Source organism: Magnolia sinica, chromosome 5, assembly GCF_029962835.1.
Source record: "Magnolia sinica isolate HGM2019 chromosome 5, MsV1, whole genome shotgun sequence".
In the NCBI taxonomy this organism is placed as follows: Eukaryota; Viridiplantae; Streptophyta; class Magnoliopsida; order Magnoliales; family Magnoliaceae; genus Magnolia; species Magnolia sinica.
The window spans coordinates 102,725,353-102,747,981 of NC_080577.1; the positions used below are offsets into that span (position 1 = coordinate 102,725,353).

Genomic DNA, 22,629 nt, shown 5'->3' on the forward strand with positions numbered 1-22,629 from the left:
AACGTACTAAGTAAGAACTTAAGGCTTATTTGTTTTAACAAGTTCCACAATAAAGTGATGTAATGTATTAAATGAGTAATGATTATCATTACCACAGTAGTTGGAAGTAAAATAGGTTTTACGTAATATACGCAATATGCCTCTCACATCTTTGCTTCCAAATATGTAAAATACTTGCCTTGATTAGATATACTTGGATGTAATACGTGTTATATCCACACCGTTCATCCATTTTGTAATATCATTTCAGGGCATCTCCTAAAAAATGAGGAATATCTAAAGCTCACGTGAACCACATCACAAAAGTATTGGGGATAATGATGGCCATCGTTGAAACCTTCCTACGACCCACCAGGATATGTATTTGCCATCCAACTTATTCATAAGTTCAAACAAACCTATATAAAGGGAAAACACAAATATCGACTTGATAAAATATTTTTATAGACCCAAAAAGTTTTCAATGGCAGGCGTTCAATCCCCATTGCTAGTTGTGGTGTGGTCTATTTCCACTTTGTATCTACCTCATTTATTTCCGCATACCATAAAATGATCACACAAGATGGATGGACAGTGTGGATATAACACATACATCATGGTGGGGCCTATGAAACTGTGCCACTTAAACGTAATTCCGTTAGTCCATGTCTTGCATGATTCAAAAAGATTACGATGATTTGATAGTTGGCAATATCCAATCACAAGTAAGATATAATCATGTGAGTTTTGTACTACATTACCATTGTAGTCCATGAAAACAAACAAACCCTTAATGATTCGGGGGATCCGACAATAGGATCGTGATATTTAACCTAGATTAATCTGCTCACTGTAGTGATGTGTTGGACAGAAGTCAAAATTGAACTAAAGTTATACCAAACACTCCGAGCTTACTGCAACATGGTGTTGGACAAAAGGAAAGGGATTTAAAACAAAGCTAATTAAGATAAATGTACATGAGAGACAAAGGATAAGCAACATTGAGTTGAAAATGTTATGTAATTATGTTAGCGTGAGGCCTCTGTAGCTTTTATAAATTCGGATGATGTGGTGGCCGTATGTAAGACTCTGTAGCTTTCGTAAGTGGTCTTCTAATTAGGCAATGACCTTATTGTAATATGTTTCATTTGGATTTGAATTCTTTTAGGCATTATGCTGTCATAAACAACGATGTCCCTGTCTTCAGACGACTTCCTACTTTATGAGTTTAGTTTCACTTCCTTTTGGGGTGTCACGTATACTATTTTGAATGCAACTTTCTTGAAATAAGAGTCTAGGAATAACAATTCTCTAATGAAGGTCCTATTGTAGGATCCCGGTCCTTTGTCACACCGTTTATGCATACACGTGTCCCAAACCACACTATTGATAGACCATACACTGCACCCTAGTGCACCCAACAACCCCACCTGAGTGATTTTTCCTGAATGACCTTGATATGTCTGTCATATGGACCGTGTCGTCGCTACAGTCGCCACAGCGAAAACTGTGTGTTAATCCGACGCTCTGTTGGTGAGATATAGGGTTGTACATCGAGCCGAGTCGATTCGAGGTGGGCCAAGCTTGGCTCGACTCGTCCATGATGTACTCGAGTTCGAGCTTGGCCTCGAGCTCAACATTGAAGCTTGGCTTGTTTGCCAAAGCCGTCAAGTCGAGTTTACCTCAAGTCAAGCTCGAGCTTGTTCATATCATCAATGATACAATACATACATGAAGTGGCCCAATCCAATGGCGGTCCTCTAAGTGGATGGACGGCCAGATCGTCTCATACATCAATGGACCGATCCAAGAACTATTGATCCACCAATAGATGAGTGGCCAACAACAAATGACTCAAGTGGGCTATCCCAACAAACAAAAATGAAGAAGGAAGGAAAAATAAAAATGAGGAAGATGCATTGTGACCTACTTGGCTATTTTAGAAGTGTTACAAGTGTATACTATTTTCCACCTTCAATTGGAAATGTCCGATGCTGTAGGCCTACTTTGATGGCCCACCAAAACCTCCATTTTCAGTAATACTATCTCCCACCTTCGACTGAGATTGGCCGATTGGGCACAGGTTCGTTCAGAGAGACCGGGAGTCGGGAGAGTGAGAGAAAGTGACGTCTAGTGGAGACGAGTCTGTGCGAGCGTGCGAGCAGTTTGCTAGAAGCCCTGGAGGTCTAGTGGATGCTGGCCGAGTAGGCGTGCGGGCAACGGTTGGGTGGGGTAGAGTAGTAGAGAGAAAGAGGAGAAGAAAGGGAAAGCCCCAAAAGTAGGGTCGGTCTATTGAGCTAGAGATGTGAACAAATTTAAGAAAATATGAGTGGAAGAAAAGTATAATATATATATATATATATATATATATATATATATATATATATATATATATATATATATATATATATAATGTATTTTATATCTGGCAAGGCTTTAGATGGCACTGGTATAGCCACATGGCGGCTACTGGTTAGTGCCCTGTGAGGCAGACCATCTTGTAGGTGTTTTGGACCACACCATCGGGAACGAACTCAACTCGAGCTTCACAAAAATAGCTTGACTCGACTCGAATCGACCATTTAAGCCGAGTCAATCCGAGCTTACTAGAGCCGAGTCGAGTGAGTTTGTCAAGCTAGCTCGACTCGTGTACAACTCTAGTGAGATACGACTCATCGAATCCACGACTAAAATTGTATATCTTGTACCATGAGCAACCTTTATTGTGCTAGGCCCATTGGACTTGAGCACATGTGGGCCTAAAGCGGACTTTCTATAACATAGGAATTATCACAAGATAAAACAATCACTGCATGACAATCACTGCATGACAAATAAGGAGTTAACACATATAAGACAAAATTGGATTCTACCCAAAAATCCATCATCAGCCCTCTCCCTATGCCTTAAAAACTAATCATGGCCCATGTCAACCTCATTCTACACATGTATCCAATGCATGTCTTGTTTTGTGCCACATCACTTCAAACAACCAATTGCAACACTCCACTTCATCATCCACCATTCATCACCTGCAACCCACAATCCTTATCCATTCATTAGCCAATGCATGCTTAACACCATCCAGCTCATCTATCCGTTACCCATACCATACACTACCTTCCACCTCACTTCTAGCATCAATAAGACCCCATAAACTTGCCACATCATCTTGCCACCTCAACCCCCAATTCCCTATATAAGAGTAGGAGCTCTCTTACACTCATACTCTTGCTATACTTAAAAAATTCTGATACTTTAAGAGAGAGTGAGAGAGAGTAGGGCCAAGGTGTGGCCCATCATCAAACTTAGAGGGAGTGAACCACACATCATCATCAAGCCATCCATCCATTCGTGGTGAGTCTACACCCCTCATTCTATCCTCCACATCCTTATCTTTGTTCCTTTTTTATTTTTATTTTTTTGATGTGTGGGGCCCACTAGTGTGGAGCCCTATGGGTGCTATTACTGGCCATGGTGGTCAGTAAGGTGTCCGACGTCAGTATGGTACACCGTGATGAACATTATATCCACATCCTTCACATGTAATCCCGTTTTTGTATCTGTATAGTAACTTGTAAAAATCGTATAAAATCAACCATGTTAATATCTGACTTGAAATTTGGGAATAATATGAATCATAATATGAGATAACTTTGGGCAAAATTTCGTAGTGATCCAATGGTCCAATCATCCGTGACATTAACTTTACTTGGATGTTATCCAATAGCACACAGAGGGTTCCGGTTTGCCAAAAAATGACCCATTTTTGGTCCCTTTATTAAACTCAATAGAAAGATATATTCCATTGGATTCGTAGAAAATCGAAGTAGCTTTCCAACGGTATATAATACGCCTTGATCAGAGTTCAGATGGCTAAGATCTTAGCCTTGTACAAAAATGTATTTGAGAGCTTGTTGTGACTACATATTGTGCAGGCTAAATCCATGATTCTAACGGTCAAATGTATTTTATATGTTTTCATAACATACTTAAGATGGTTAATAATCATATGTACGGTCCCTATTGTCAGATTCTTTCATGATAGGATTTAGGAAATTCTAAACTGACAAATACTTTCGTAAGGATAAACCTTGAATTGTTATGTGTGGTGCAGATGGATCCAAGGCTTTTTATGGTTGGAAACCTAATATAGCTAAATGATGTATTCCCAAACCATTCATTGGCTTGGATTTCCTAACAGAGAATCTAATCACAGAGATTTGATCAAGACATTTCATGTACTACTTGTATGTTGTATGTATGTTGTCCACAACATTCATCCTTTTATTGTGGACCCACTTGATAGTGGGACAATTTTTGATATATGTACTTTATTAGTTCATTCAATCTGGACAGCCATGTGTATTGATGTGTGTCTCTTAATATGCTTTGCCAGCGTGTGTGCCCCACTTGTCATGTTATCTATTTCCTTTGCACTTTTTCTGTTTACTAATGTTTTTCTAAGTATTTAACTGTATTGCATTTAGGCCTCTTTGACACTTTGTGGTAGGCCCTACACTCTTTGGGTAAGGGTCCCACTTTTGGGGGATGTTTAATTCTTATATAAGTGGGCTGGGATGTCCCACCTTTTTGTCAGGAATGATTCCTAAATGTTTGAAAAGTGGGCCCTAATTTGTGATAGACCCCATTGCTGAAAATTATCTCTTTTTTTTTTTTTTTTTTGTATTTTGTATTTTGTATTTTGTACCAACTTTGGGCCTCTATAATGGACCCTCTGCAGAAGATATGAGTAGGCTACCACTTGAGACCTTTAATCTATAACAATGCATAGATAAATAATATTTACTTGGGCTAAGTCATACCCCACATGATCGAGGAGTGGGTAAAAAAAAAAAATGGGGCCATGCGTGGTTGTGCAGAAAATTAAAATACCTATGTTTGACCTTACACCAAATATTATGTGTATATAATTAGTTAGTTCCATCTTATATTTTTTGAAGTCCATATATAGGAATACCAAGGGTACCTGATGGCACATTGAAAGGTGGTCCCTCGTGATCATGAGACTCAAACTTGGGCAAAAACTAATTATGCACTATGTTTCCTACACAGTTTCTCCAAGTACCCATGTTTGGGTCATCACCGTAAATTGTATACACCCAACTAATGAGGCTCACCTTATAATTCAGCTACTTTCTTTCATCAGATGTAGGTCCCACGTGATTATGAATCTGACTCTAAAATGGCCCAACGCCAACCTGCACCAAAAGTCTATTTGATATAGAATTCATATGGGCCACATTAATGAGGTCCACCACTTTCCCAGGGCATTTAATGCAACATCTAAACCATAGAAAAGAAATCGTTGGTGCTGGTGAACCCAAGACCTTAGGTGGGTTGTCTTGTATGTGTCATTCCCTTCATTTGATGAGGCCCACCTAGCATGTTTTGTAAATGGATGTTATATAACTTGTAAAATATATAGTGGACTGATCTTCCTGTCCAGTTGTTTTCTTAAAGTATGGATGACCTTGGGCCTATCTAAATGAGGCAACCTTAAGGCCCAAGTGGGCCCAACAATAAGAGAAATCGTTGAGGAGTGAGAAGCCCACCAAGGTAACCTTCATTGAGCCTGCCCTATTGCCTAGTGGTCAGTGTGCCTTGCACACTACCTCTAGTCAAGTGGACCACACTTAGTGATGCCTATTTTAGAATTCATAAGCTGAATAATTGGGTTTTTTCTTGGTTTGCGTGTATATATGGCTAGTGGGTCTAATATGATGTATGACATGAAAGATGTTAGTATGTTGTCCTTATATTTGAGACTGTGCATTGTTTCTAGTTAATGGTAGAATATGTAGGTTCCACTTAGTTGTGAAGTTAAATCCACACCATTGAAGGCCTTAGGGTTGGAAGTTTATCCCTTGGAGTTGGCTTAGTAATCCACCAAGTGAGACTCACACTTGACTTATACAACTCCATGCCTTGTGTATAGTTCAAGGTCAATATGGAAGTCACGCTAAGTGGGACGCACCTAGTTATGGTTGAGATGATGATACATGTGTAATAACATGATAATGATGATGGTGAGTTGTTGGTTAAAATGATATATATGATCTAATTGATGGTAATTAGTGTAATGTTAATATTGATTATAGTGATGATTTAATGAATAGTAAATTGATGACATATGCATTGATGATGAATTAGTTGTTTATAGTAATTGTGACATTGCTTATGTTAATCATGAAGTGGAAGTAATCTCCACGCTAATGATGATGATAGTATGTACATGTATATGATGACAAAATATGCTAGTTGATCACCATGCTTTACTTGATAATTGTTACATTGGATGATGAGGTTGATATCCTTGTTAATAATTATGCATGTGTTAATACTCATGACAATGAATGTGTATAATCACTATGCTTTGCTTGATATTGGTTACATTGAAGATGATATTAATATCAAATTAAGCGACAATAATGCACACGTTGATGGTCACGATGATCTCATGCATAAGATAACCATATTTTATTTATACCTGAATGATGATAAATAAATGATGTTGGTGAACGTAAGAATAACCCCATGTATGATAAAAGCCTAACGCTTAGGGCATGTATGATGTTAGTATTGGATGATGGTCATGATATTGATGATGTCATGCCCCAAACTCGGAAACCGGGCTCACAAAATTTCCGATCACCGAATCCGGTGCTGACAGCCTCCGTAGTACCCCATTCTCGGCTCCCAACGCGCATGCGCCAGATTCCGATCCTGGGATCCTATAAGGAGAATTTTCAATATATTTTTTTTGTATGGAGCATAACCACATGTTTACCCAAATCATAAAGGCGACATCATCATCACATATCCACTAATATAAATATTTGAATACAATGCTGAAAGGGAAATACATATGTCAAAAATCAAAACTCTAGAAGACCGCTGCATGCTCCTAGCTCAACGCTGCTGTAACCTAATGCCACCTGCACGCATCTATCGTGCATAAGCTTATAGAAAGCTTAGTGGGTGGTGAAAGTGTGTGTAAGGTAAGTGTTAAGTATATAATAAAGCTCATAAATCATACACCATCGGAATAAGTGGAAATACTGACAAGATCATGAATCATACAATATCAGAGTAATGCGAAAATATGTGGTAAGTCCATGAATGCTATCAGCTATACCAAAGCTGTGTGATGCAAGGCATGAATGCTATCGGCCATACCAAGGTTATGCGATACGAAATATAAAAAGACAATAACAGATGCTGAGGATGCATTGCAATATGCAAATCCTGACGAGCCATGAATACCATCAACCTCATCTAGGCTATAAGTGCAAAAACATAGTATCCCAAAATGCTAAGTACTGCAGATGCAATGTAATATGTGGTGCGAATGAAATGACCATGCTGGAATGTAAAGTCGGGATAATAATACGTAGTATCATAGGCTATGGGGTTCACCATAAGGGACTTCTATCCAAGCTAGTCCCATACCTAAATTTGGATAGTCTGACTCAATGTGGTAAACTCCTAATCTCAGGTTAGTCGGGCGCCTAATCGAAATCTTGGTCATGCAATGGTACATGTAACAATAGTTACGCACCACCAGCCCGAGTGGATAGTGAATGAATGAATGAATGGATATGCAATTCCTGCTCAATAAGTCCACATATCAGTACGGTTGCTCTTTGGAAAAATCACCGGGGTCTATTGCACTCCACTCCAGCTGCCTCCTCCCTAGCTGCACAGCCCAGTGAGTGGAAGAGACCTCACTATCCGCCTGCCAATATCGGGCCCGGCTCGTTGATAGCGGACTTATTTACGAGCTGTCCATACTCAACCTAGCTTATAGCCCCCTCACTCGGGCAGATAAGGCCACACCCCCTTCCAACTGATCACGACACAGTGGGAGACATGACCTCATGGTATAGGCACCGGTGCTCATATTCCACTCGGTCTAAACGTTGGAGAAACTCCTAGTACCAATGAGGTTCTGGTATTTTCACCAAAGGACATCCTAAGTGCCTACAGTGCTAGAACCAAATATTTCTGATGTCCCATCTGGCCATCCACGATGTGCCTATGGAGATCACGGCCCTGATGTCGCGAGGGCGTACAATGATCATGTCACATGTATGCGAGATGCATGAGTTACACTACCCAGTCATGCAGCAATCCTGCACGTACGGCGCGATAATGTGGACACTTCGTCTCATAAGGAGTCCCGTAAATAGTCCGCCCAATGGCGTATGCTATGATCAAACATTCCTCATATCAGGCATACATATGATGCGTATGGGCATGAATCATGGAGTTATACTATGCATTTTATATGGTGATGAACTATCCTCACAACGAAGATGGGCCTGGATGGCCTATATATAATAAGTATGGGCCTATCAATGGGCCATAGGGAGAGTTATAATGTGAACATTTAACAAACATTATTCTTACAATGTGGACGTTAAACCAACATCGCTCTCAAGGTACGGTCGGCCATAAATGTCATTACATAACCCATGGTGGAATCACACAATGTAATAGACCTTGTATACATCCCATTAGGCCTCAACCCATGGGCCTTAAATACATCAAATGGGCCTCAATCCACGAGCCCTTATACATTACAATGGGCGTCAACCCATGGGCCCTAATACATTACAATAGGCCTCGACCCATGGGCCCCAAATACATCACAATGGGCCTCAATACGCGGGCCTCAAATACATAACAGGTGGGCCCTGCACCTGGGCCTCAAAATACACAACAGGTGGGCCCCGCTCATGGGTCAAAGATACATCCTGATGAGTCACATGTATATCAAAGTGGGCCTCTTGATTAGGCCACGAAGTACGTCAAAGTGGGCCTAATGGATGGGCCACAAAGTATATCAAGGTGGGCCTCAATAACGGCTATAAATATGACAAGATGAGCCTAATCACTTGGGCCTTATATATACACTATGTGGGTCTCAACGAACGGCCACAAATAAACCAAAATGGGCCTCATACATATACCAAGGTGGCCCTCAATGGGCGGCCACAAATAAATCAAGATGGGCCCCATATATATACTAAGGTGGGCCTCAATGGGTGGCCACAAATAAATCAAGATGGGCCTCATACATATACTAAGGTGGGCCTCAATGGGCGGCCACAAATAAATCAAGATGGGCCCCATACATATACTAAGGTGGGGTCCACTTGAACCATAGATCTGTCTAATTTTTAGTCTCAAGCCTATAATACAAGCTTGCCAAATGGTGGATGGTTTGGATGCAACCCATGCATCATGGTGGGGGTCCACATGAACTATAGACCTGACTCATTCTTTAGCTCATATCATAAAATGAGCTTTTAAAATGGGTGGACGGATTGGATGCAACACCTGCATCATGGTAGGTCCTACAAATATATAATATATATAATATATACAATAATATATATATATATATATATATATATATATACATATATACATATATATATATATATATATATATATATATATATATATATATAAACATGCACACACACGAGGTACAACCCCCACATGCTCACGCTGGTGGAATTTCACCACTTATGGGTTACACACGCACACACACCCCCACATGTGGGGTGGGTCCCATATAAATGGATGATATGGATGAAACATATACCTCATGGTGGGGGGGTACCCCTGCCGTCCAGTAGCCAGCTAAAATGGCTGGACGACATAGATTAAACACATACATCTAGGTGGGCTCCACCGTCCATGACAGTGGACGGTCTGCATGAAACACATACATTACTGTGGGCTCCACCGTTCGCCTGGACGGTGGGAATAATACACATATATCATTGTGGGTACCACGTGGGGCCCACTGTAACGTTTGTTTTCCATCCAACCTGATGATAAGGTCACGTAGACCTGGATGAAGAGTAAAACATATATCATATTGAATCCAAAACTTCTGTGAAACCCTGAATGGGTTTAATGGCAGCTGTTAAATCACCACTGTTTCCTATGATGTGGGCCACCTGTATCTTGGATGTGGCTGGATTTTGGAGGGGGCCCACTTCAGGAAGGGGCCCACCCAATGAACGGGTTGGATGATGAACAAACATCATGGTGGGGCCCATGGCTGGGGCCGTGGGTCCCTGCTCGTTTTACGCTGACGTCAGCAGCATCCTGCTACACAGCAGCAGCAAGCGCTGGACCCTCATATATATATATATATATATTATTTTGAAATCACTTTTTTTATGGTTTTTCACATGTGGGGCCCGCATCAAGTGAATCCACCCCAGCCAATGGATTCTACAGTCCATGACCCATTCATCAAGTCTAATATTGGGCATCTTTCGGCGTGTAGAAGAATTAAGGTGAATTTAAATGATGAAAATCACTGTTTTCAAAGGTATGGCCCACCAGAAAGTTGGATCAGTTTCATTTTTTTCGGCTCAACGCCTAAAATGAGTTGGTAAATAAGATGGACGGCATGGATTGAATCCATACATCCATGTGGGGCCTATACCAGTGACTCACCCATGGGCTTAAGAATCATGCTAACATTTGTGTTTTCCCAGTTCACGTCCAAACACTGGAAGGTTCTGGGCAAGGTAAATTCTTTTAAGGTGGGCCCTGCTTAGGTGGGCCACCACATAGCTGGGTGGTGTGGAACAACATATATACAAGTGGGCCCCACCTATAAATCACTTGGATCAAATACATGCTTTATGGTGGGGTCCATTCGGGTGAGCCACATGGACATATCATCACTTAAAAAGAAAAAGAGAGAGAGAGAGAGAGAGAGAGAGAGAGAGAGACGTGACACATGTGATGGAGGGCTCCGCCACTATGAGCCCTCCCGTGCAATCATACATCAAGTAGGTCCCATTACACGTGGGCCCATCAAACCGAAAATTAATGGTGGAGATCCTTTCTCCACCAAATGTAAGGTCTAGATGACCCTATCCATACAAGGAAAATAAACATCATGATGAGGTCCATAGAGAATGACCCCATCATGGAATGATCATGAGGATCAAAGTGGTCCATCGGCCACATCAAGGGTCCAAAGTGAGATCCATACCATCAATCGGTAGGCCTCACTTGGCCCATCATCAAAACATGAAAAATCTATCCTAATAAGCACCCACCGTTTGATCTTCTTGGTGCGTTGGAAAGCCGACCTCCTTGTGTCTCACTTTAATGGTGGAAGATGAGGTTTGAATAGCTAGGATGATGGGTTTTGGAATGGGAGGTGGGCCACACACACTCACTTTCTCACCTTAGAAAAGCTTAGACATCCACATTTTTCTCTCTTGGTGTTGCTTGGAAAATGTGAAGAGAAAGAAATGGAGGTGTGGTGGTTGTAAGAGAGATGTGAGTAATGGATGTGAGGTAGTGATGGGTGAGGTGAGAGATTGGTTGACTTTGGGGTTTGCTTAACTTGTGGAGAAAGGAAGCATGGGTTGCTCTTGTACTGGACATGATGTGATGTGATTGATTGATGGAGTGATTGATTGATGGGACATACTGTAGAGATTCTCTTGGGATTGCAAATGCGCAGTATTTTCTCGAAATAAACGCCAGCTCACATCTTCCTATTAGGGTATTGGATCGGTGCGTAAGACGTAGCACCGGAACCGCGGCGATGGTGCGGTCGCAATGGTACAAGTCTTGAATTAAGCTGACTAAATTCTACTGGATATGACTTAGGGTCACGCGCAAACATCGATTATACGTTGCAGGTTGCCAGAATTCGATGGGAAGGATTGCGACAGTCGACGGAATAGTACGGACTAGGATACGGGTCTTACAGATAATGCATGTGAATCCTTGTATGCTATGTACTTCATCCACAAGTTTGCATGACTTGGATAATTTGGCATAAAATGTTGGTATGATACCTGATAATTTTTGTGGCGTTACATTAGTGATTGGTGTGAGGGTTACACTGAATGTTTGTTAATAACATTTTCTTTATATTGACATGGTACTTTTTTTATATTGATGCGACATTTATTTTATATTAGAGGTAGCATTGCTCTTGCATTTAAGTTAGCATTACTTTATATTGATTTAATCACATTTTATGGTTAATACGGTATTACACATCTCATGCATAGTGCTTAAGATTGTACGTTATCATATATCATACGCATCATTTATATGCATGTTGTGGATGATGATTGTTCATAATATATGCCGTTCAGCTTGAGACACTTAGGGGACTATATAAGACAGGGTCACCCTGCATGATTCACGCGATACGCACAGGTTTGATGCATGCCTTGGAAGTGTGATTCATGCATTCTGCACTATGTGTGACACATACATCTACTCCCTAGAGTCACTAGGGAGGTGGTCTTATAGCCTTATTGTGGCTGACGAATGATTTTTATGTATTCTATTTACTTCAGGACCTCTTTGCATGGAGGAAACTCATTTGGATAATAGGCCTTTTTTGTAGCCAACAATGTATGATAAGGACGCCACATCACGTCATTTTGAAGATAAGAGTGGTGAATTTCTGAAGGTTTTTGTTTCATATTCTCTTGGAAACAAGATTCATTGCAATCTTGATATTCTACTCTACAAAATGACACGGGTGATTTCTACTATGTAAACACATACACCAATAGAGTACACACAACAGATGAAGAAATTAAACTTTTTATTACCAATTGACATAAAAAAATATAGTTACATCACTACACATACAATACTAAGAAGTTTTTTAATAATAGGATAGAAATTACCTAACTTGTCTGAACATGTCCACATAAACCCAATAAGTGTTAGTGTTATGTGCTCTACAAGCCAGGGTGTTAATCTTAATTGTTGATTTAATGATCTTGACCTAATATCATGATGACCATAGGTCCTGTATAGACATGTAATTAAGGTCATAACTAATATATTGGTATTTCTTAAATAATGTATGTATATGTGTTAAAGGAGTGGTCATTTTATTGTCAAACTTAAAATTTGGTGCAACGACTATTGTTCAAGAGAGAGTTGTGTTCCATGGATCTCATACCATGTTATTTTATGATCACCTGAAAGGTTGTAGGGTAAACTTTTATTTTTTATCATGCTCATATAACTATCCTGTATGAGATAATCAATAAGAATTAGGATTGAAGGTCTCCACCATTAGCTTCAGCAACGAGTCGATGTGCATGTGCTTACCGTACATAGGAGTGTAAGTGTGTCATATGGATATGCTCCTACTATTAGACTTATTGGATACTTTCATTAGATGATTAATTCAACTTCACCTATTTATGTACTAGATTTGACTAATCTTTAGACTTGAATACATACGGTGAATTCATGTTCTTGATGTAATTTACTTTAGCTAGCCTTATAAAGTAATTTACTTTAGCTAGCCTTATAAAGTTAATTACAATGGCTATGTATGTGTATTGTTGGATTCATGCATTACGATATGACTGTGCTCCATATGATTCAACAAAGGATCCATTAGTCTCATAGGAACATTCTTATGGCTAAGATTTGGTAGAATTGAGCACCCATTAAATGACTTTTATCAATATTGGTATCCCAAAGGTTTCAAAGTTTTTAAATGTTTTTAATCATTGATATTTCATTGCAACTGTTAAAAATTCATCACACTTGATAGTAATTATAGGGATTGAGATCTTGTAGCCATCACTTGATTTGTATGTGAATTGAATATATGATAAATGTTATCATGTTTAATAGATGGATGTAGTCAATTCTGATACATGATTAAGTTGGATTCCAATGTTTAAATGCATTGAGGCTTTATTGAAGTCAGTATAGTGGTGGAGCATCATATTGGTGTCTCGCCCTAAAACCTTAACTCTTCATTATAAATAAGATTCGATCCCAAAGGAAAATGACATATGAGAGAGAGGGAGAGAGAGAACCTTGGACGCCCAAACCCCTTAGTGCATCACCACCTATAGAGAGAGAAAGAGAGGGAGGAGACAAGGTAAAAAGAAAAGGCGTAGAGAATCCTCTCTCTCTCTCTCTCTCTTCCTTCCTTACATCTATATGTCTACATTGTTGGAGTATATGCCCTGAAAAACTAACTTGAACCCTAATCCAGCCATATGGATGGGACAGGCTGATATCGACTATAGATCATGATGACAATAGGTCTCGCGTAGACATGACAATACACCTTATTGTTATTGTTTGTGTCACCTTAAACTTAGATGGATATGGGTTAGTTGAAGAGTGAGTACTCTCGTCGTCCATGGGAACTTGAGATTGGATACTATGCTCATTGACCAGGGAGAGCCGTAGACTATCAATCTCAATATCCTATTTGGACCATGATTGACACAGGCATGCAAGACACACCTATGAACACTCTATAAATGAGATGTATGGGCATCCTCTGTGAGACAACTCACTTGCGTTGAAATGGACAGACTCCCCCATCAGGGACCCAAACTAATCTTAATGTGGCTTTGCCCTAATCACACATAGGAGTGTGAGTGTGCCTTCGATATAGAATCTACATTAGAACATTTAGTTACTTGCTTGGTTGGATCGAGTCCAAATCATTAGTCTAAGGGCTCATTAACTTTGATTAGATAATTAAGGTGATCATAACTTAATGTTGCATAAAAATGATTAATCCTTAGACCTGAGGATGTGTAAGGATCATGACCCTAACTAGTAAGCTTTGACTCTTCCATGAGGCTACCACGTAGTCAGTGAAAGTGGACGTAGACGGGTACTTTCATTAGAAATTGTTAATTCTTGCACAAGCCAACACATGATCCATTATAATTTATTAGATTAAAAACCCATCAAGTGATTTTTCTGCTGGGTCTAATACTTGAAATTTTTAATCAACTTTTTAAAAGTTTTCAATCATTGAAGTTTTATTTTAATTGTTGAAATTGCTTTGAACATATTTGATGATGATCTGATGGTTAAGATCTAATGGTTCACTATTTGATCAACATGGTGGACTATTGACGGATGAGATTCGGTTCAATCAACCAATCTTATCTTTTCAAAATAATCGCTATCTGCATGTTATCCAACACGGGTGTTACATGTACAAATTGTACAACCATCATTCCATCAAACCCATGTGGATTGGCCAATCATGTGCCCACACTATTAAGGGAAACGCATGACAAACGATCATGGTTCACATGATCATGTGGGCATGCCCCTACATTAAGTCATTAGGTTGGTTATGCGGTGCCCACACCCTCATATGGCATGATGTGTCCCAGATGCCCGAGACTTTCCTAATACATGTTCAATTTACATAATTCATCTATGATATCATGATCAAGTTTTCAATCATTGAAGTTTTATTTTAATCGTTGAAATTGCTTTGAACGTTTTTTTATGATGATCTGATAGTTAAGATCTAATGGTTCACTATTTGATCAACATGGTGGACTATTGACGGATGAGATTCGATTCAATCAACCAATCTTATCTTTTCAAAATAATCACTATCTGGATGCTACCTAACACGGGTGTTACATGTTCAAATTGTACAACCATACGCATGACAAACGATCATGGTTCACATGATCATGTGGGCATGCCCCTACATTAAGTCATTAGGTTGGTTATGCGGTGCCCACACCCTCATATGGCATGATGTGTCCCAGATGCCCCACACTTTTTTAATACATGTTCAATTTACATAATTCATCTATGATATCATGATCAATTAAAATGAGAATGAGATTCGATTCAATCAACCAATCTTATCTTTTCAAAATAATCACTATCTGGATGCTACCTAACACGGGTGTTACATGTTCAAATTGTACAACCATCATTCCATCAAACCCATGTGGATTGGTCAATCATGTGCCTGCACTATTAAGGAAAACACATGACAAACGGTCATGGTTCACATGATCATGTGGGCGTGCCCCTACATTAAGTCATTAGGTTGGTTATGTGGTGCCCACACCCTCATATGGCATGATGTGTCCCAGATGCCCGAGACTTTCCTAATACATGTTCAATTTACATAATTCATCTATGATATCATGATCAATTAAAATGAGAATTACATGGGGTCAATTTTTCTAGATTTTATAAATTTGAAAATTTTCTAAAATCTTCCAATATGTACACCTGCCAGGTAAAGAAACTAATGAAAAATTTTCAATTTAAAAAGTATAGAAAACTTGCACAATAGAGCAGAGGAGATAAAAGAAAGTGGAGAAAAACAAGGAGAGAAATGAAACTTCTCCTCCTCTGCCATGCCTAAGGGTGGGCATTTGTAAGGTTGCATGTGGGTGGCCTCTTATGTGGGCCCAACGATGATGATCTGAACCATCCATCATGCTCTAATTATCTCGAGTGTCCTTTGCATATTCTTTAAATTTTCAAAAAAAAAGGACCAATCCGAACTGTACCCAATCCGATCCGACTAATTTTCCCTGACCGAGTTGGACTCGGATCGGATCAGGCCAGCAGTGGATCGGATTGGATCGAGTCAGAAGACCCAGACTCGGTCCCGGATTGGATCGAGTTCGGGTCAGGCCATGTAAATTTCGGATCGAGTTGAGTTGGACCCAATTCGATTCGACTCGACTCGATGCCCAGCTCTACTTTACATAATTTAGTTAATACGAGTCATCTAAGGGCCTATTTGATTTCAAGGGAATTGGGAAATACCCTTGCAAAAGTTCATTATTACCTTTTCCCTTGTTTGGATTTTCAAATGCAATTCCGCCTCGAAAATTGGTCCGAAAAAGTTGACTTGCATTTGTGGACCCCACTGTGATGTGTATGACATATCCACACCGTCCATCTATTTTATCAGAAGATTTTAGGGCCTAAGTCTAAAATTGATAAGGGATAAACACAAATATCAGCTTCAGCCAAAACATCTAAGTGCCACGAAATTTTTATACCGCAAACATTAAATTTCCACTGTTTCCTGTGGTGTGGTCCACTGGAGCTTTGGATCTGCCTCATTTTTGAGTTCATGGCCTAAATGAAGCTGACGTACAGGATGAACGGTGTTGATACATCATGTACATCACAGTGGGCCCTATATTCCTTTCACAGCCATCCTCGATTTTAACGCCAAAAGGCTACACCGTCGACATCAGCGCACAGGAAACGAGAGGCAATTCCCTGGTAAGTAATTATTACTTATTTCCGGGGTAATTCCCATTTACTTCACAAATCAAACAGGCCCTAAAATGCTATACAATAACTGATATAGAAAAATAGAAAAAAATATTAATCATTGAATCATCATACATGATCATATACATCATTTTATTATAACCATATATACATGTAAATTTCAATTAAACTAATAAATCGCAACCCTAAAACTAATCCAAAATATCACTTAATACAATTAAACATGCATATTATCCTTGTTTAAAAGGAATAATTAAAATAGTCTCATGTCCCCTAATTGACATTGATTCAAAATTAACTGTTGGTAATACATTAACTTCAATTGATTGGATTTACGAATCATGTTTGTTTGTACTCAAATTTAAAAATGATGTTCCTTATTAACATTTACACTATTTAATCGGACAAAGCGTGAAATAGACATGCTTATCAGAGTGATCAACAATAAAATCAACTTATATATAGAAACGGGACCACTTTAATACCACTTTTATTAGAGTTTTGGAAACACATTGGTTAAAAATTTTCAAATGTCGAAATTAATTGACTAAGCCCTATAGATCACCTTTTAAATATCGTCAAGCTTCTATAGAAAATCAAAATTGAAAATTTTAAGTTTAAATAACATTTTAATTGCTACTATAAAATATTATTCAAATGCCAATATTATGCCTTCAAGCATAAAGTTTTCTTTCAGACTTATCTCATATGATTAGAGGAGGAAAACCAACACATTGATCCTAGAGTGATATTTATGGCAGCACATTGAGATCCATGCACAGTGAATCTTACACGCATGTAGGGAATGAGAAGAGGGATGATTCTCTCTTCTCTCTCTCTCTCTATATATATATATATATATATATAGAGAGAGAGAGAGAGAGAGAGAGAGGGAAATACCCTGGGGAGTTTAGGCGTCCATTATGTTTTTTTTTTTTTAATTAATTAATTTATTTATAATGTCATTTTCCTCTACAATAGGATATTATATATAAGGAGTTAGAATCTTAGGAAGAGATATTAGTATGGTGCCTCACCTTTGCACAGACTTGGTATTATCCCACTACAACTAAAGTTTGTAATCTTGCTTAACCATGTTTTCAAATTGACTTCATCCATTTATTAAACATATTCATCTATCCTCAATCTAATACCCATGTAAATTGAGGAATCACAAGATCTCAACCATCAGACTTACTATCAAGTATGATGAAAATATTTTAACGATTAAAATAAAAGATTAACTATTTAAAATACTCATTAAATCATTAAAAATCTATACGTACCCGAGCTTAATCATAAGAATGCTCCTGGGAGATTGGGAATCTTCTGTTGGATCTTATGGACCTTAACTATATCCTAATGGATGAACGCAACAACACCATATATGAGCCACTATAATCAATTTTATGAGGTGGGCCAAACCATATTACATTAGCAACTTGAACTCTCTATACATCCTTAGATTTAAGGATTAGTCAAAGCTAGTATATAGACAAGTAAATCATAATCCAAGTATGATGAATCTTCTTATGTAAAGACTTGAATTAATAATCCAAAGTGTCTAACAAGTCAAGTACCAAGAGCATGTTCCCATGGTATGGTTACACCACTGTATGGTAGGGCACAAGCACATTAACTCATTGTCGAACTTGATGATGGAGGCCTTTTATCCTTATTCATATCGGCTACCTCTGATGATATAAAAAGGACATAAACTACATGTTTGTCTCATAACCTAGTAGATGATCATGGGATAATAGGGCAGTAAGGTTCGAGTGACACAACTCTTCTTTGACCAATGGCCGCTGTGTCCAATATTAAGTTCCCAAGGACAACTAAAGGAATCCCTCTATTTTAACCCGTATACATGTATGATATAAGATATACTCACATATTAGCTATGACCTTATCGACATATCCACACAGGACCCATGGTTATCATGATCTATATTTAGATCAATAAACCAATGGTTAAGATTAACATATTAACTTTATAAGGTACACAACACTAATACATATTGGGTGTAACTTTGTTTAGACAACTCAAGATAATCTCTATGCTATTACTAAAAACTTCTTATTATTATATATGCAGTGACAACTTTATTTCAGTCGCTGGCTAATTATAAGAAGTTTAATTTCTTCATCCATTGCATGTACTACTTTATTCGTGCATATGTTTACCTAGTAGAAAAAGTAATTTATTTAGATGAAAAAAAATAAAATCCATTCTACACATTGTATGCTTTTCCCAATTATGAACCGCTAACATAGTTGAGCAGTGAATTAGTGGGTTCCATTATGAAAATAGTATTAATAGCAAAATAACAACTTTCATGTATGAAGACAATTGGTAGTTGAATGGTCATGATTGCTTGGATGCCAACCCACATATTGGACCACATGATTGATCCAAGCCGACCTAAGTATCTAATTGAGCCTGAACTTTTAGACCCGACCAGACACAATGGTGATGGTTTGAGGAATATAGGCCCGAACCCGACTCAAAACAGGACAGGCTAAAGACCCAAATGACCCGAGTGCGAAACCTAGTTAAAACCCCACACTCAACAGTCACAGACGCTTCCTCCCTCCTAAAACCCTAAACCTCATTACCCTCTCTCTCTCTCTCTCTCTCTCTCTGTCTGCGCTACCAAAAGCCATGTCTTCCCTCCCTCCTTCCTCAGACAAGAAGAAGAAAAAGCACAAACCCATCGCCACAGACGAACCAGAAGAACACCCGTCATCCACTCTCGTCCCCTCCGAACCATCCTCAGCCGTCGATCAGCAGCAGCAAGACTACTTGATCAAACCCCAGTCCTTCACTCCATCCCTGGACACCTCTCAATGGCCCATCCTCCTCAAGAACTACGATCGCCTCAACGTCCGCACCGGCCACTACACCCCTCTTCCCAATGGCTTCTCCCCCCTCAAGCGTCCCCTTGCCGAATACATCCGCTATGGTATCCTCAACCTCGACAAACCCTCCAACCCTTCCTCCCATGAGGTTGTTGCCTGGATCAAACGCATCCTCCGCGTCGATAAGACGGGCCACAGCGGCACCCTCGATCCCAAAGTCACTGGCAATCTCATCGTCTGCATCGACCGCGCCACCCGTCTTGTCAAATCCCAGCAGGGTGCTGGTAAAGAGTACGTCTGTGTCGCCCGCCTCCACTCTTCTGTTCCTGAAGTTGCCAAAGTCGCCCGTGCGCTGGAGACCCTCACTGGCGCTGTCTTCCAGCGGCCCCCGCTCATATCTGCTGTCAAGCGGCAGCTCCGGATAAGGACCATCTACGAGAGCAAGCTGTTGGAGTATGATGCAGATAAGCATTTGGTCGTTTTCTGGATCTCGTGTGAGGCAGGCACCTACGTGCGGACGCTCTGTGTCCACCTGGGCCTGATCTTGGGTGTTGGTGGTCATATGCAGGAGCTGCGGCGGGTCCGGTCTGGGATACTGGGTGAGAAGGATAACATGGTGACAATGCATGATGTGATGGATGCACAGTGGCTTTATGATAATCACAGAGATGAGAGCTATTTGAGGCGGGCGATAATGCCGCTTGAAGTCCTGCTGACGAGCTATAAGAGATTGGTGGTGAAGGATTCGGCTGTGAATGCCATCTGTTACGGGGCGAAGCTGATGATTCCAGGACTGTTGAGGTTTGAGAATGATATCGAGAATGGGGAGGAGGTGGTGTTGATGACGACCAAGGGGGAGGCGATTGCTCTGGGCATCGCGGAGATGACAACAGCAGTGATGGCGACTTGCGATCATGGGGTCGTGGCCAAGATCAAGAGGGTGGTGATGGATCGGGACACATACCCGAGGAAGTGGGGGTTGGGCCCACGGGCTTCGATGAAGAAGAAGATGATTACAGAGGGGCTACTGGATAAGCATGGGAAGCCAAATGAGAAGACGCCGGCGGAGTGGTCAAGGAATGTGGTTCTCCCGACAGGAGGGGATTCAATGATTGCTAGCCTTGCGGCTACAGCGGTGCCAGTTGCGGTGGAGGAGGACGGGCCGATGGTTGTTGAAGAGAAAGGAGAGAAGAAAAAGAAGAAGGACAAGGATGGGGGAGATGACGAGGGGCGGAAGCGTAAATTGGAGGACAGCAGCAATAGTCCTGTTGGGGTGGCAACTAAGAAGGTTAAGATTGAGGAAGTTGAGAAAGTTGTGGAGAAGGAAGAGAAGAAGGAGAAGGTGAAGAAAGTGAAGGTTGATGTTGAGGTGAATGGGGCTGAGGAGGATGGGAAGAAGAAAAAGAAGAAGAAGGACAAGGAAAAGGATGAATCGGGATTGTCTGATGAGGAAAAAGTAAAGAAGGAAAAGGTGAAGAAGAAAGATAAGGGGGAGAAGGACAAGGCCGACTTAGGGCCATCTGATGAGGAGAAGGGTGAGAAGGAAAAGAAGAAGAAGAAGAAGGAGAAGAAGAGCAAAGAGGTCGAGGATGGGAAAGATGAAGAGGTAGATAGAAGTGAGAAGAAGAAGAAAAAAGAGAAGAAAAAGAAGCATAAAGATGGGGAAGAACAAGAGTAGATACAATACATGGGATTCGGACTTAATGTTTGATGAAGAGAATGCTCGAATGAATGATTTCAAGTAACATCCGATCTTCTCTTCCTTTGGTATTCGCGGCTTCTGTAACCTTTGCTATGTTTTCTGCTGAGCTATTTTTCATTTTAGCTCTGCTTGATAGACTCTTTTTTTTTTTTCCTTTAATTAAAATTTCTGAATTATGAGCTTATCTTTGGGGTTTTTAACTTGGATTTAGAAAAAATCTTGGTAATGGAGCTTGGTTCCCCCCCTCATGAGCATTCTTGTTACATTTTTAGCTTGTCTAGCTGCTAGGTATTCATTTACAAGCAATCTCTGATTGCCAAACACTTTGTTGTCTTATGGAGTCATGGCTCATGAGCTGGACATGTTTGTAGAGATCAATGGCAGCCGTTCTTAAAATCTTCTAGATACATTTAAAATTTATTGCATGTATATGAAGATGAGGGATCGTATCCATTTGGTTTGGTAATGTTCCACATACAGACATGGGAAATGTGACAATCTGCCTTGGTGTTAATATTGGTCATCAAGTGCTTTCCTTAGTGTACCCACCACTATACTTTTTTTTAGATGGAGTGAATGTTTCAGTTGTTTATAGTGAAACTAATGTCATTAGAAGCTTGTAATTAAGAACTCAAATTTTACAGATTAATTCAGTTTGCTTTGAAATTGTTCATGATTATAGGAATCTCGATTTGGTGATAGTTGCTTCCAATGTCCATATTGGTGAACAAGTGAGAACTGGATGATAACATCATGCATCCTAATGTCGAATACGAAAAGGAAGTATATGATAAAGCATGTGGATGGTTGTGGCTATGACATGAACCCTGCCACCCTAGCAAACCAACCATCTCTGCTTCCTGCAATCCAGTTTGGCTTGGCAGATGTTGGGAAAGGATTGCAAGCCTACCCATCCGCCACAACACATTAGATGACATTATGGTTTCAGGTTCACCAGGATCTTGAGTTCCCGTGGA

General features: G+C 39.9%; 1 protein-coding gene across 1 annotated transcript; it reads left to right on the forward strand.

Moving 5' to 3' along the window:
- Window positions 1-19,644: 19,644 nt before the first annotated feature.
- Window positions 19,645-21,836, forward strand: LOC131246485 (H/ACA ribonucleoprotein complex subunit 4-like). Its single transcript, XM_058246661.1, has one exon. It carries the CDS (start codon window positions 19,754-19,756, stop codon window positions 21,626-21,628), a length of 1,875 nt encoding a protein of 624 aa, XP_058102644.1. The 5' UTR covers window positions 19,645-19,753; the 3' UTR covers window positions 21,629-21,836.
- Window positions 21,837-22,629: the final 793 nt, after the last annotated feature.

Coding starts and splice junctions, on each gene's coding strand:
- LOC131246485 (XM_058246661.1), top strand. CDS start 19,754: ATGTCTTCCCTCCCTCCTTCCTCAGACAAGAAGAAGAAAAAGCACAAA.